The 14634-nt window shown below is 46.2% G+C and overlaps 2 protein-coding genes across 2 annotated transcripts in view; both read right to left on the bottom strand.

Moving 5' to 3' along the window:
- Window positions 1-14634, bottom strand: part of UBE4A (ubiquitination factor E4A) — a 626538-nt gene that overhangs the window by 81450 nt on the left and 530454 nt on the right. The gene's annotated exons all lie outside the window — the stretch shown is intronic.
- Window positions 348-4853, bottom strand: LOC126015614 (T-cell surface glycoprotein CD3 epsilon chain). Its single transcript, XM_049778195.1, has 4 exons — window positions 4639-4853; window positions 2686-2853; window positions 1717-1763; window positions 348-791 (listed from the first exon to the last, which is right to left on the bottom strand). The coding sequence occupies exons 1-4, from the start codon at window positions 4751-4753 to the stop codon at window positions 735-737; spliced, it is 387 nt and encodes a 128-aa protein (XP_049634152.1). The 5' UTR covers window positions 4754-4853; the 3' UTR covers window positions 348-734.

Here is a 14634-nt window from a genome sequence, read left to right on the forward strand (position 1 = left end):
TGGGCTACATCCGGTGATGCTCAAGGGTTACTCCTGGCTATGCACTCAGAAATCACTCCTGGCTTGAGGGACTATATGGGGTGCCGGGGGATCAAACCGCGGTCCATCCTAGGTCAGCTGCGTACAAGGCAAACACCCTACTGCTTGCACCACCACTCTGGCCCCCATCTTTTCATTTTTTAAAAAAAATTTTGGTGCCCTCTCCAAAGAGCTTCAGATAATGCAGACAGGTAGAACTTGCATTAAAGCATCACTGGTAATTAGGCAAAGGTAGGAAGGTAGAGAGGGCCTATGTGGTTCAGGAATCAGGGCCGCCTCTGATGGTCTCCCAGAAAAAAGACAGTGAGTCCTTTGGCAAAAAGTTCTTTATTTCTTTATTTCTCGCTGCCAGCGGCCTAGCTGAAGGTGACTGGGGCTTTGTAGTGGAGCCCCTGGGATCTGGAGAGACTTGTGGAAGGAGAGTGGGAACATCAAAGCAAGTAGCCCGACAATGATAACAGTGACTATAGTGTGCAGGTGTGAGGGGCCAGGCCTCAGAGCACAGGGAGGCACCTCAGTCCAGAGCTGTGTGCCAGTTCCAAGGAGGCACTTGGGGACAGAGAGGCAACAGGGCAACAGAGAGGATGATTCCTCATGGACAGAAGGCCTGTTTCGCGGTTCCTGTCTGAGCAGGGCGCAGAAGTAGAAGGATCCAGGAAAGCCCTTTGGGCTGGGGGTATGTGTCTCCAGAGCTATCAGACACCTCTGTGGCTCAGTCCCGAGTACAGCTCCTGCTGGCCTTTCCGGATGGGCTGGCAGTGGAAGAGTGGGTGGTCACTATGGGTAGGAAGGAGCCCCCACCCCGCAATGCTGGCCTCTGTCCATCCAGCTTGAGAACTAGGAAGCTAGGACCAGGTTCACTGCTGAGTTGGCCCCAACTGGGGATAGGCCTGCACCAGTCATCTCTTCCCTGAGCCTCAACATTCCTGTCTCAGAGATGGGAATGTAAACCCAACCCTTGGGAGCTGAGACTCCCTACCACAGGCAAAACCACGTGCTAGGCAGGGGCCCAGTGAATGTTGTAACTGCCAGGAGTGACTCCCAGTGCCTTGGTACATCTCACAGTAGTGCCCCCCCCAAGCTGTCAGAGGTGGCCTGGGGTCCCTCTCTAGGCTGGGTGGGGCATGGGTCTTTCTTCACAAGAGCGAACAACTGGAAGTGTCTGTATGTCTGTGTGTGTGTCAGTGTATGTCTGTGTGCTTGTGTGAATACACGTGTGTGAATGCATGTCTCCCTGTGTGTCTCTGTGTGCGTGTATGTTTGTGTATGTGTGTCTTTGTGTGCTTCTATGTATGAACTCATGTATGTCTCTGTATCTGTGAGCTCACTTGCATGTATGTATGAGTGTCTCTGTGTGCATGTGTGTACGGGTCACTGTGTGCTTGCATGCATGCATGTGTGTGTGTGTGTGTGTGTGTGTGTGTGTGTATAGGGGCAGTGAGATAGTTTCATAGCCAAGTAACTGGGTTGACTAAGCCAGTGGTACTAGTGGACAGACGTGCCATATGAGATTTGTACATGCCCATGTCCCAGTGGCTGGATCTTCAGCAATGAATGAGGCTTTCCCAGGGTGAGGTACTAGGGAAGCCCTGAATGAGGGGTTGGAAGTGCCTGGGAAGCTGGATGGTTAGTCCTGCCTGGTCTTCTTTCCCTAGCAAGGACTCCCCAACTCCTTACCTCGTAGTCTGGGTTGGGGACAGGTGGGGGCCTCTCCTTGGTTTGTCCTGCACAGAAGGAGGGAGACAGTGAAGGAAGAAAGTGTTGGTTTTGTTCCCTCTTCAACCACTCATTCCGCCTCTCACTACTTGTTGCTTCCTCCCTTCTCCCACCCCAGCTCTGAGCTGGTCTCCTCAGTGGTCCTCCTGCTACCTCTTTTAATGGAGTCATGCAAAGGAAAATATGATGGAAGATGTCTCATGGCTCCTCTTTCCATAGCTTGGAGCCAGATTTGCTTATTTCTTGTTACTGCAGGGAAGTGAAGAAACCTTCCTGAGTATCTTTTGTTGTTGTTGTTTTTGGGTAGTGCTCAGGTGTTGGTTACTCCTGTGTCTGTGCTCAGGGATCATTCCTGGCAGTGCTTGGTAGATTATATAGGACGCCAGAGATTGAAACCAGGTTGGTCATGTGTAAGGCCAATAAATGCCTTTTCTGGCTCTGATCCCCTACCTTTCGGAGCTTTAAAATTATGTTTTGCCCTGAGGAGATGGCACAAAGGGTGGGAATGCAGGCCTTGCAGGCAGGAGCCTCAAATTTCATCCTCTACACAGTAAATTCATTCAAGTTCATCCAGGAGCACCACCTCTCCCCCCAAAAGAACAACAAAAATAAGACTAACTTCTGGAAAGATCAAATTCTTTGGGATGGGGAGACATTCAAAGCATTGGAGCACATGTTTTCCATGCGGGAGTGCCGGGAGTGGCAGCCTGAGAGTCCCTGGGTGTGGTTCCCAAATAAAACAAGACAAAAAGTCCAAAAAAACAATTTTGCACTTTTCACATGGGTGTGGGGAAGAAGGAAAGATGCAATCTGAGAAGCAAAGTTTCTGCAGAGATTTTAGCATCACAGCGAATGTTCTGCAGAAGCTGCTCTCTTTTGGCCCTGAACACCCACCCCTGGTAGCATCTGGGAGCCATGCTGTGGTCTTACCCCTGGGCCGGCCACCCGTGCCTGTGGCTCTGGTCACTGGCTTGGCTTTGGCCTTTCTGTTCTTGCTCCATTGATATACACCCAGCAGCAGGCCCAGTGTGACACACAGGTCAGCCACCATGATGATGGTCACATCTGTCAGGCCCACCTCCAGGCAATTGTCACACACTGTGGGAAAAGGAAAGGGAGAGAGACCAGAGAGGTCACAGGCTTGAAGATAAGGCAGGAACAAAGGAAAGCAACTCTTGTCCCATTTAGGGCCATGTTTGCTGTGGACTGAAGTCCTGACAAGCAAGAGAGCGGTTGGGGTGCTAGTCAGGCATTGCTGGGGTCAAAGTCAATTCCCTTGCTTGCTCTAATGATCTGTGTCTTGTGATTTCTTTTCTTTCCTTTTTTTGGGGGAGGGGGTTGGGCCACATCTGGTGGCCCTCAGGGATTCCTCTGGCTCTGTGCTCAGAAATTACTCCTGGCAGGCACCGGGGGATCATATAGGATGCCAAGAATGCCAGGGTTGCCTGCTTACAAAACAACCCCCTACCTGTTGTGTTGTGGCCCAACATTTGCTTTCATTACGTAGGCTTGAGGCCACACCTGACAGGGCTCAGGGGCTACTCCTCAGCTCTTACTCATGTGTCATTCCTGTCAATGAGGTGTTTGGGATTGAATCAGGATTAATCTCTTGCAAGGCAATCCTTATATAGCACCCCTGTACTATCCCTATGGCCCTTTATTTTTTATTTTTTTCCTACCTGTGGAATATTTTTTAACTCATAGAGTTCCTGTTTCCTCCCTGATAAAGTGAGGGAGAGAGCAGTATTTCACTCATTGGGTGGCTGGAAGGCTTAGGTTACAATAGTCATTCCAGTGTGTGTTTGGCTTAGAGCTTGAAATGAAATCAAGCCAGAATGAATGTGCATCCCTTGGTCTATTATCTATAAGATCATTTTTTATTTATTTATTTATTTATTTATTTATTTATTTATTTATTTATTTATTTTGGTTTTTGGGCCACACCCGGTAACGCTCAGGGGTTCCTCCTGGCTATGTGCTCAGAAGTTGCTCCTGGCTTGGGGGACCATATGGGACACCGGGGGATCGAACCGAGGTCCGTCCAAGGCTAGCGCAGGCAAGGCAGGCACCTTACCTTTAGCGCCACCGCCCGACCCCTAAGATCATTTTTTAGGGGACATTCCCTGCAGTGCCAGGCATTGGATCTGTGGCTCCCACTTGCAAACTATGTGCTCCAACCCTTTGAGGTAGTTTTTAGCCTAATAACAATTAATGATGTTTTTTGTTTGTTGGTTGGTTTGGGGGCCACATTCAGTACTATTGCTCTGGCCCAAGGATGGTAGACGCTTTGAATTTCCTTTAAAACTCTTCCAGAGAGGGGGCCAGAGCGGTGGCACAAGCAGTAGGGCATTTGCTTTGCATGCACTAACCTAGGATGGACTGTGGTTCTATCCCCTGGCGTCCCATATGGTCCCCCAAGACAGGAGCGATTTCTGAGTGCATAGCCAGGAGTAACCCCTGAGAGTCACCTGGTGTGGCCCCAAACCAAAAACAAACAAACAAAAAACTATACCAAAAAAAACCCCCCAAAAACCAAACAAACCAAAAAACCAAAAACCAAACCAAATCAAAACAAAAACCTCTTCCAGATATTTTCTCTCCAAGAGGTTCCGTGCTAAATAAAGCCTCTGAGAAACTCACAGCACTGACTGCCCCCATAGAACTGTGGTCATGCTGAAACACAAATGACCTGAGATTGTCTCTGAGGACATTGTTTTAGAGTAGATGTTGCTGGGGTGCAGGATGGAGGTTCCCCAGACAGCCTCTTGTTAGGGTTCAGTCTGTATTCTTGGAAGCAGAAAGGGGTCAGGGACTGAGCAGAGTGAGGGGAAACCACAGTGGGGTCCTCCCTGTCCAGGAGCTGGCATCACAGGCCCATGTTACCTCTTGCTTTCAGGTAGAGATAATGTTTCTTTTCCTTGGATGCCTTAATGTAGCAGCGATAATAACCACTGTTATCCATTTCTAAGAAATTGTCCAATGTATACACACGCTCCATATTCGTTTTCGTGTCCTTCTTTTCTATCTCCCATGTGATTTCCTCAGATTCAGAGTTCTCAGGGCATGTCAGCTGCACTTTGCTTCCCCAGATGGAGACTTCATAGACTGGAGAATGGGAGAGAAGAGCCATGGAAAATGGAGGGGGAGAGGGCAAGACAGATAAGAAGGCAAATGTGTGACACCAGAACCAATACAATGTGGAAAGTGGTCTACAAACAGGATTTAGCTTTGCATTGTAGAAGGGAGCATCGAAGCATGACGGTCTGGGAGAGGGTCTTTGTGGGAGGGGGCATTGAGGGAAACTTTAGAAGGATAACCCCTGAATTTGGGTGTAGTCACAGGCTGAGTAGAAGGTGAGGGTGGAAGTTAAGGGAGAGAAAATCCCTAACTGCAATATTCCCACAACAAGATATAGAAGGTTGGGAGGACTTCCATTCTTGGGGGTGATCTGCTCTTCATTGGCCCCTTGTCTTCTCTTCACTGACTTGTATCCCCAGATAGAGCACACATAAAAGATGGGACACTTACGGTCCGGTAATTTATTCCCTGGAAATAAAAAAAAAAAAGAGAGAAGAATGGTAAGAAGTTTGGCTTGTTTTGGGTCAGAAAAAATAGTACAGAGGATAAGGCATTTGCTTTGCTTGTAGCTAATACTGATTCAGCTCCCAGTATCACATGTGGTGGTCCTTTAAGGGCAGAGTCAGATGTAACTCCTGAGTAAAGAGCTAGGGATAGGGCCCAGAGAGATAGCACTGCGGCATTTGCCTTGCAAGCAGCCGATCCAGGATTAAAGGTGGTTGGTTCGAATCCCGGTGTCCCATATGGTCCCCTGTGCCTGCTAGGAGCTATTTCTGAGCAGACAGCCAGGAGTAACCCCTGAGCACTGCCAGGTGTGACCCAAAAACCAAAAACCAAAAAAAAAAAAAAAAAAAAAGAGCTAGGGATAGCCCCTGGACATTTATTCTCAATTTTTTCAATGCTGCTGCTTTCTTAGCAATGTTCAACTCTAAGTCATTAAGAAAGCAATCTAAAAGTCTATAGATATTTCACTTTGGAATGCTTGTTTGAGAAACAAGTAAGAAAAATAAATTGCTCAAAACTCAAGCAAATATTTGGAAGTAGAGCACTGGACTGGGGACTTCCATGGCCCTAGGTGTTATTTTTCTCAGCTCGAATCAATTATCCTGACCTCGAAGAGTTGCCCCCTTCCTCATAAACCAGAAAGTCCATCTGCAGAGAAACTTGGATTTGCCTGTTTTCTTTTTCCCTCCTCACAAATCCAACTTTGAGTCCTTTTCTTTGCTTGCAATGAAAAGGCTAGATATCTGTCATCAGACATAGGGATGTTCTTATATGCATGCATAAATATATTTGGCTTGGAATCCATATCTTGTGGTGCTTAGTTACTACTCTGGCCTTTGTGCTTGGGAATTGTCTCAGAAGTGCTCTGGACACAGTTTTAGGGATGAAACAAGGACCACCCATAAGCAAAGCTTGCACTCAGTCCTTCGTGTCATCTCTCTGGTCCTAACAAAGATTTATTATGTTATATCTGAGCCACACTTGGTGCTTATTCCTAGTAGTGCTCAGGTATCAGACTGGCAGTGTCGGGGATCAAACTCTGTTCAGTTCAGCTAAGGACAAGAAAAGGTCCTGGGCCCGGAGAGATAGCACAGCGGTGTTTGCCTTGCAAGCAGCTGATCCAGGACCTAAGGTGGTTGGTTCGAATCCCGGTGTCCCATATGGTCCCCCGTGCCTGCCAGGAGCTATTTTTGAGCAGACAGCCAGGAATAACCTCTGAGTACCGCCGGGTGTGGCCCCAAAACAAAACATAAAAGAAAAAGAAAAGGTCCTTACTCTTTGTTCTATCTCTCTAGTTCACAATTTTTTAAAATATATTTTTAGGATCTGGAGAGATAGTACTGCTTGGATGGCACTTGCCTTGCATGTGGTCGACCCAAATTCAATTCCTGACATTACATGTTGTTCCTTGAGCCCTGCTATAGTGATCCCTAAGTGATAGACCAGAAGTTAGTCCTGTGCATTGATAAATGTGGTCTCCAAACCAAATATATATATACATATATATGTATATATATATGTATGTATATATATGTATAATGATGATATAGCATATGTAACCAAAACTATCAACTTTTTTTTTTTTTTTTTTTTTTTTTTTTGGTTTTTGAGTCACACCCTGTGACGCTCAGGGGTTACTCCTGGCTATGCGCTCAGAAGTTGCTCCTGGCTTCTTGGGGGACCATATGGGACGCCGGGGGATCGAACCGCGGTCCGTCCTAGGCTAGCGCAGGCAAGGCAGGCACCTTACCTCCAGCGCCACCGCCCGGCCCCTATCAACTTTTTTTTTTTACAAGATCTGCTAGGGATGGAACTCAAGGCTTTATACATGCCAGGCATTGTATAAACCTATTCTGGAGGAACTTGCCTGACTCACACAGATTTTATACATTGCCAGAAACACATAATGAAATTTCAGTGTTAGCTCAGTCAACATATGTATGTATTACTTATGGGATTTTCTAAGCTTTGTATTCCTAATCTGTGCAATAAAAATGTTAGGAGAGCCACATAAAGTCTTTTAGATAAGACCCAGGACACATATCTTCTATACACTTTGGTTTTTTTTTTTTTTTTTTTTTGACTTTTGGAAACCATCTGCTCAGTGCTCAGTGGTTGCTCCCAGCTCTGTGCTTGGGGTTAATCCCAATGGTACTTGGATGGGTTGGGGGGGAACCATGGATACTGGAAGTTATCTCTCCTTTAACAAACTCATGATTAAAAATATTCTGAGGGTTCTACCTCGTACCTTCATTTATACTCTTCCTTTGAACACATGCTCAATGACATGCTCTAATGACACATGACAGCAACAAACATGGGTACCATGCATATAACATCAATGGAAAGATGGTTGCATTTTCTTCTAATAGTTCTGGTTTGTGAAGTTTATTTTATGTCTCTGGCCAGCCTTATCACTATTTAGTTGTGTATTTAAAAGGAAGAGATACCCCACTCCTCTTACCAGGATCTTCTTGTTCTGAAAAAGAAATGCAAGAAGCCATTAGCATACATACACCAGACTGTCCCCAAGATTAAACTGCATCCTGTAAACTAGGACCCATCCCTCCACCTTTAGAAAGCTCTGGACCCAATCTCCCTGGGATGGAAATGAAAAGCCACTACAAAAATGAGTCAATAAACTTTCATGAACATGGTCACTCAGCAATCAGTCTATACCCTCTATTTAGACCTACTTGTTTCTTCTTACACTTCAAACTGACACCAAGTTCCATGCTAGTGATCCCTGAATAGATCCAATTTGGGAAAAGAATCAGCAAAGGTCACTGGATCGACAACCAACAGCTGTGCAGGGCAGTAACACGGTAAAAAGATGAGCCCTCGGGCCCGGAGAGATAGCACAGCGGCGTTTGCCTTGCAAGCAGCCGATCCAGGACCAAAGGTGGTTGGTTCGAATCCCGGTGTCCCATATGGTCCCCCGTGCCTGCCAGGAGCTATTTCTGAGCAGACAGCCAGGAGTAACCCATGAGCACCGCCGGGTGTGGCCCCCCCCCAAAAAAAAAAAAAAAAGATGAGCCCTCCTAAAGCAAACTGGTATCTCAGACCATCTGATAATAAGGAAGCACAGTAAAGCTTGTTACACTGTAAAAAGAAAAGATGGATCTTGCAGGTAGCTAATGACAGCTGATGGCATGGGTTTTCCTTGGTTAGAACAGCCTAAGGACAGACAGACAGTTGTGAGATCTGCTTGCACAGAAAGATTTCCCCCTCTTGGAGAGTCCTGTGCTATGAAAACAGTAGGTTTTGGCCTGTGCACCTGGTCTGTGGACCTACATGTGGTCAAAGCCCTCAGACCAGATATCTTCACACACCCCAAAGGCTCATGCACACCCTTGGTGATCCTGCCAGGTGCCCTCCACAGGATTCTGGCAAATAGGATCCTGCCAACAAATAAATGAAATTGTTGATCTTTTCAATGTGGACATCTCTTTTTTTTTCTTTCTTTCTTCCCCTTTAGAATAGCTCAGGGTTTAGACACTTTAAAAGCTATGATATCTGTCTTTTCTCTCTTTTTTGGTTAGAACTAGTGCTAGACCAAAGAAAGAAAGTCAGAAGCTGGTAGAAACATCTTTGGGTGGGCCCAGAAGGGAGTTAGAAATCATAGAAACTACGCAGAGCTAAGTTTATAACAAGGAAAGAAAATGTATCTCACCGTCTTGCCCCAAAGCACCAGCTAGAAAATAATAAGAAAAAAAGAGTTAGTAAGCTTTGTCAGCATCTGGAGTTCTGGGCAAAAATGTCTTTATCATAATTTGACTGTTTATGAACATTGCATGTGACCCACTCCTCACTAGGAAGTCATCCCTGCACTTGAGGTCAGGGGCCAGGCTCAAACCTTGACCATGGGGTCTTCATCATTTTGGGGCCAGCAAAGAAGAGTCTAATATTAAACAGGAGCCCTCAGCATTTCACCAACCGCAGTTAGAAATAGTCGGGATTGCTTTTTAAGCAACAGGACAAGGAGGAAAAGGATCATGTGATTGTTGGGAGCTGGGATGATAGTCCAGGGGGTAGGTTGCTTGCCTTGCACACAACCAACCTGGGTTCAATCCTCAGCACCCCAGATGGTCCTCAGAACCCACCAGGAATTTGATCTTTGAACAAGAACCAGGAGTATGCCCTAAGCACTACTGTGTGTGGCCCCAAAGCAAAAAGAATCATGTAAAAAATGATCAGACTTAAACATCAAATCCAAAGCTAACGACAACAGAATCGACACCCAATTTACAACGTGCTAGACACAGAGGGGACTACATATACTAGCAACCCGGGTGGTAAAAGAGGGGGATATGGGATGCATGCTGGAAACAGGGGTGGAGGGAGGACAATATTGGTGGTGGGAATGTCCCTGATTCAATGTCACTATGTACCCCAAAAAAATTACTGTGAAAAAGAACCATGTAATGAGTCTCTCTAATGGGAAGTCAGCACCGAGGAAGATAGGGGAGCCCTCGGCCAGGCTCACATCTTGAGATGCTTGTACAATGCTGGCGCCTATAAGCCAGAGATCTAATTTTGCATTTGTTTCTTATTTGAGACAGAGATAGAAAATATTTTGTTTTGGGGCCATACCCAAAGGACCTCAGGGATCGCTCATGGTAGGATTTGGGGGACCTTACAAGGTGCTAAGAATTGAAGTCTCATTGGCCATGTACAAAGTACTATCACTTTTACAGGTCCAGATATGGAAACGTTTGACCATCAGATTACACATTAACTAGAGTTTATTGGGGGCTGTGATCTCACAGCCTAGAGCCCCCCAATAGGCAACTGTGTGGATTCATCACAGTGTTTGGTTTTCTAAGCAGGCCTGGAAGATTTTGTGTCTCAGAATCATTCTCTACATTTATTTGTATAGTTTGTTTTGGGCCACATCTCGTGATACTTAGAGTTCACTCCTGGCTCTGCACTCTGGAATTATTCATGGTAGGCTCAGGCATAGGTGTTGCTAGAGATTGAACCTAGTAGGCCATGTGAAAGGCAAATGCCCTACCTGCTATATTATTGCTCTGGCCCCATGAATCATTCTCTTCTCCAATGGGTGAAATTCCTGTCTGTTTCTTTTCAGCGTTCTGGACACATTCTTATAACACCAAATCTAGAAATCTAGAGGGTCCTTTGTGGATCTTTGATTCTCTCTCTGCGATGTATAGCCATTCTAGGCCTCTAAGAAAAATCCAAATTGCTTTTCACAGGAGTTAATCCCTACTCTTTGCTTGTCCTGAGGTCATTTGGTGTTCTTTGGACCCACAGCAGACCGAAAACTGGAGAACTTGTGAGCAAGTCAGCCATGTCAGGCCCCACTGAAGCAGACACCGATGTTTCCAACAGGCTCCTCAGGTAACTGGTGTTCAGGCTTGAGAAAGCCCCAATGAGGCAGGAAATGGGGATATCTGGGCAGTGTTCCTACGAACAGAAACCCGGCTGAAAAAATATTGTTCTCCATCTTAGAAAGAAACCCAGTGGAGCCATTTTGCCTCTTACCTACGCCCTTGTAGATAGACAGTTCTGACTTCCTGGTGCAACTTTAGCAGAGTAGCTATGTGGTTTTCAACAAGTCATTGAACTTGTTCTTTTTCTTTTTTCTTTTTTTTCTTTTTGGTTTTTGGGCCACACCCGGCGGTGCTCAGGGGTTACTCCTGGCTGTCTGCTCAGAAATAGCTCCTGGCAGGCACGGGGACCATATGGGACACCGGGATTCAAACCAACCACCTTTGGTCCTGGATAGGCTGCTTGCAAGGCAAACGCCGCTGTGCTATCTCTCCGGGCCCAAGTCATTGAACTTGTGTTCTCTTCCCCTTCCTCTGCCAGGACTGGAGAACCCTGAGAAAGTGTCTGACTATTGGGGCGTCAGGATCAGCTGTGGTGGTCTTGTGAGTGTGTGGGCTTCAAAACATAGCAGCTTTTTCTTTGGAATACTCCTTTTGAGAAGCTATGAAAATGCTCTTGCTACGTATCAATTTGTTTATGCTTTTTGGGGGGTTATTTTTGGTTATACCCATGGTGTTCAGGGGCTCCAATTACTCTAAGAAGTGCATAAGGAAATTAGATTGCCAAGGGTCACATCAGACACCCCTGTCTGCAAAGGATGCTTCCAGTCCTGTGGACTTTTTTTCTCTGTCCCCACTCTTTAATTTTATGTGTGTTTATTTTTTTATTTTTTTTTTTTAGTGTTGTAATTTGAACCTAGGATTTCACAAGACAAAGCAACTAAACTACATCTTGAGCTTCATATCAATTTATATTCTATCTGGCGCTAGGAAGGGCTAAAACTATGAACAATTCCTGGATATTACAGTGTGGGGGGCTTGTGCCTTTCATGTAACCAACTTGGGTTTCATTCCTGGCACCCCATATGGTCCTCTGAGCCATGCCAGTAGTTGACCCCTGAACTAGAGCCAGGAATAATAGAGCTAGGAATGATCCCTGAGCATTTTCAAGTGTGGCCCAAAAAACAAATAAACAAAAAATAAAAATACAAATGATATTGTCAGCTAAGAACAATCAATTTTGTGAGGATTTTAAAAATCATTTCAAGTGTGTTTCTAGACCCAACACAGAGTTTGGATTCAGCCTCTGGCCTCCTCACAAGGAGAGTTAACCCCTCTGTCTGGCTTGTGTCTGTTGGAAGGAGCAACAGTTTGTTCCTAGAGGCAGGGCAAACTCTTTTTTTGCTTTCAGTAAATGTGACCCACATTCCTTCCCAGGTCCAGTTCCCAAACTCTAGCACAAACAGTACCAGGTCTCCTATTACTCGAATTCCTGGGTCTCCCAGGCATGCTCATTTTGGCTGTGGGCCTTCCCTCAGGAGACATACCCCATTTCATTCCTTCCTACTCACCTGATAAGAAGCAGAGTCCCAGAACTCTCCAGAACACCCGGGACTGCATCTTTGTCTTTCTTATGACTTGCTCAACCTAAGAAAGCAGAGGCTGCTGGTTTATTGCTTCTGAAAAGCCCCCAACAGCTCTGAGAGGAGACCCCAGGGCCCTAGCCCCAGGGTGAGGGTGAAAGAGGTTTTTAAAGAGGGAGACTCACCATTTTCTGAAGCCGACACCTATGGCTGGGAGGGGAGGCAGGCTTCTGAACCCCCACACAGGAAGTGTGGAGAGGCCCTGGTTCTGCAGGGCCCACACGTCAGTTGGAGATGTTTAAGGTGGAGCTAGCAACTTGAGTTGGCTGAGGAGAGCTGGTTTGTCCTTATCCCCTACATATGAACCACAGGACTCTGATCAAACCTGATAGTATATGTATATGACATGTTTGGTGATATATGTAATGTGTGTGGTACTACTGGTAAGCTTGCACAAATTCTCTTCTCAAAGGGGCTCTTCTTTCTAGACACCTCCGAACCACAAAAGACAAGATGTGAGGACTGGAGTGATAGCACAGTGGTAGGGCGTTTGTTTTGCATGCTGCTGACCTGGGACATACCTGGGTTCGATCCCTGGCATGCCATATAGTCCCTCAATCTCAGAAAACAGGAGTGTTTTCTGAGAGCATAGCTAGGAATAACCCCTGAGTGTGGTTGGGTATGGCCCAAAATCAAAAAACCAAAAACCAAAACAACAAAAAAAGACAAGATGTGGCAGGAAGGATGTGGTATGGAGCAAAGAGGGAGACCTGTCTTGGCTCTGCTGGTCAGTGTCAGCCTGTGCAAATGTGCCACCTTGTGCAAGCCTGTGCCAAACTCTATACTATGTGCCAACCCATGCCACATTGTGCCAACTTGTGCCAGTCAGCATTAATCTGTGCCAACTGATGCCAACATTGCCACCTGGTGGCAGTCAATGCCTATCTGTGCCAATCCATGTTTGTCAGAACCATGCTGTGCCAATTGGTACAATATAGGCCAATTTTTGCCAGCCAGTGCAACCATGCCAACTTATGCCAGTATCTGCCAATCAGCACCAGCTTTCTCAGGCAGCATCACTACATACTAGTCTCTGCCAGTCCACGTCACCCAGTGCCAAACTGCACCAACTTGTACCAATCCATGCTAGTCTTACAAACTGGTTTCAATATGTGACAACTGGTGCCAGTCCACAGCAGTGCCAACCTGTGCCTATTTATGCCAATCAGTTCCAGCCAGTTTCTAACCAGTGACTGTGTTACTCTGTGTCATCCTATATCAGTCCACGCTAGTCAGTGTCAACTAGAGCCAGTCTCTTCCAGTGTGTGCCAGATTGCCAGTGCCAGCCTATGCTAGATAGTCTCAGCCCATGCCTACCCATGTCAGTCTATGCCAAGTCATACCACAGTGCAATGCAATGCCAACTGGGCAAACAATGCCAGCTTATACCTACTATGACAGTCAGTCTAGTCTCTGCCAACATATGCCAGCATCTACCCATCAATGCCAAATCTATGTAGCTGCTGTCAATCAGTGCCAGCCAACCCATACCAACCTGTGCCAATACCAGTCCAGGCCAGTGTTACCAGCTTTTAAACTGGACCAATTCAGACAGGATCAAATTGGTTCAGACCTGTTAAGAACAGCTCAAGTGTGTTCAGACCAGACCAAACCGATTCAAACCAGTTCTAACCTCTTTAGATTGGATTAAACTGGATCAAATGGTTCAAAACAGATCAAACCCTATATTGATAAACTGTGTGTATGAGAGACAGAGAGAGAGAGAGAGAGAGAGAGAGAGAGAGAGAGAGAGAGAGAGAGAGAGAGAGAGAGAGAGAGAGAGAGAGGGTATGATCCACATCTAGCAGTGCTGGGGGCTCTTCTTGATCTCTGCTCAGGGCTCTCCCTGCAGTTCTTTTTTCTTTCGGTTTTTGGATCATACCCGGCAGCACTCAAGGGTTCCTCCTGGCTCTACACTCAGAAATTGCTCCTGGCAGGCTCGGGGGCTATATGGGATATCAGGATTTGAACCACTGTCCTTCTGCATGCAAAGCAAATGCCTTTGCTTCCATGCTACCTCTCCAGCCCCTCCCTGCAGTTCTTAGGAGACCATGTGGTCAGCCCCATACCCTGTTCTCTCTCTCTCTCTCTCTCTCTCTCTCTCTCTCTCTCTCTCTCTCTCTCTCTCTCTCTCTCTCTCAAAAAGGATGTCTCACATTTAGTTCATGGGGATGGACTGTGTCATTTCTAGACAAGCTAATTGGATCTGTACTATTTTATTTTAATTTAATTTTTTGTTCTGTTTTTTGGGCCATACCTGGTGGTGCTCAGGGGTTACTCCTAGATCTCTGCTCAGAAATTGCTCCTGGCAGGCATGGGGGACCATATAGGATGCCAGGATTTGAACCACCATTGGTCCTGGG

This window comes from Suncus etruscus, chromosome 8 (assembly GCF_024139225.1).
Source record: "Suncus etruscus isolate mSunEtr1 chromosome 8, mSunEtr1.pri.cur, whole genome shotgun sequence".
Classification (NCBI taxonomy): domain Eukaryota; kingdom Metazoa; phylum Chordata; class Mammalia; order Eulipotyphla; family Soricidae; genus Suncus; species Suncus etruscus.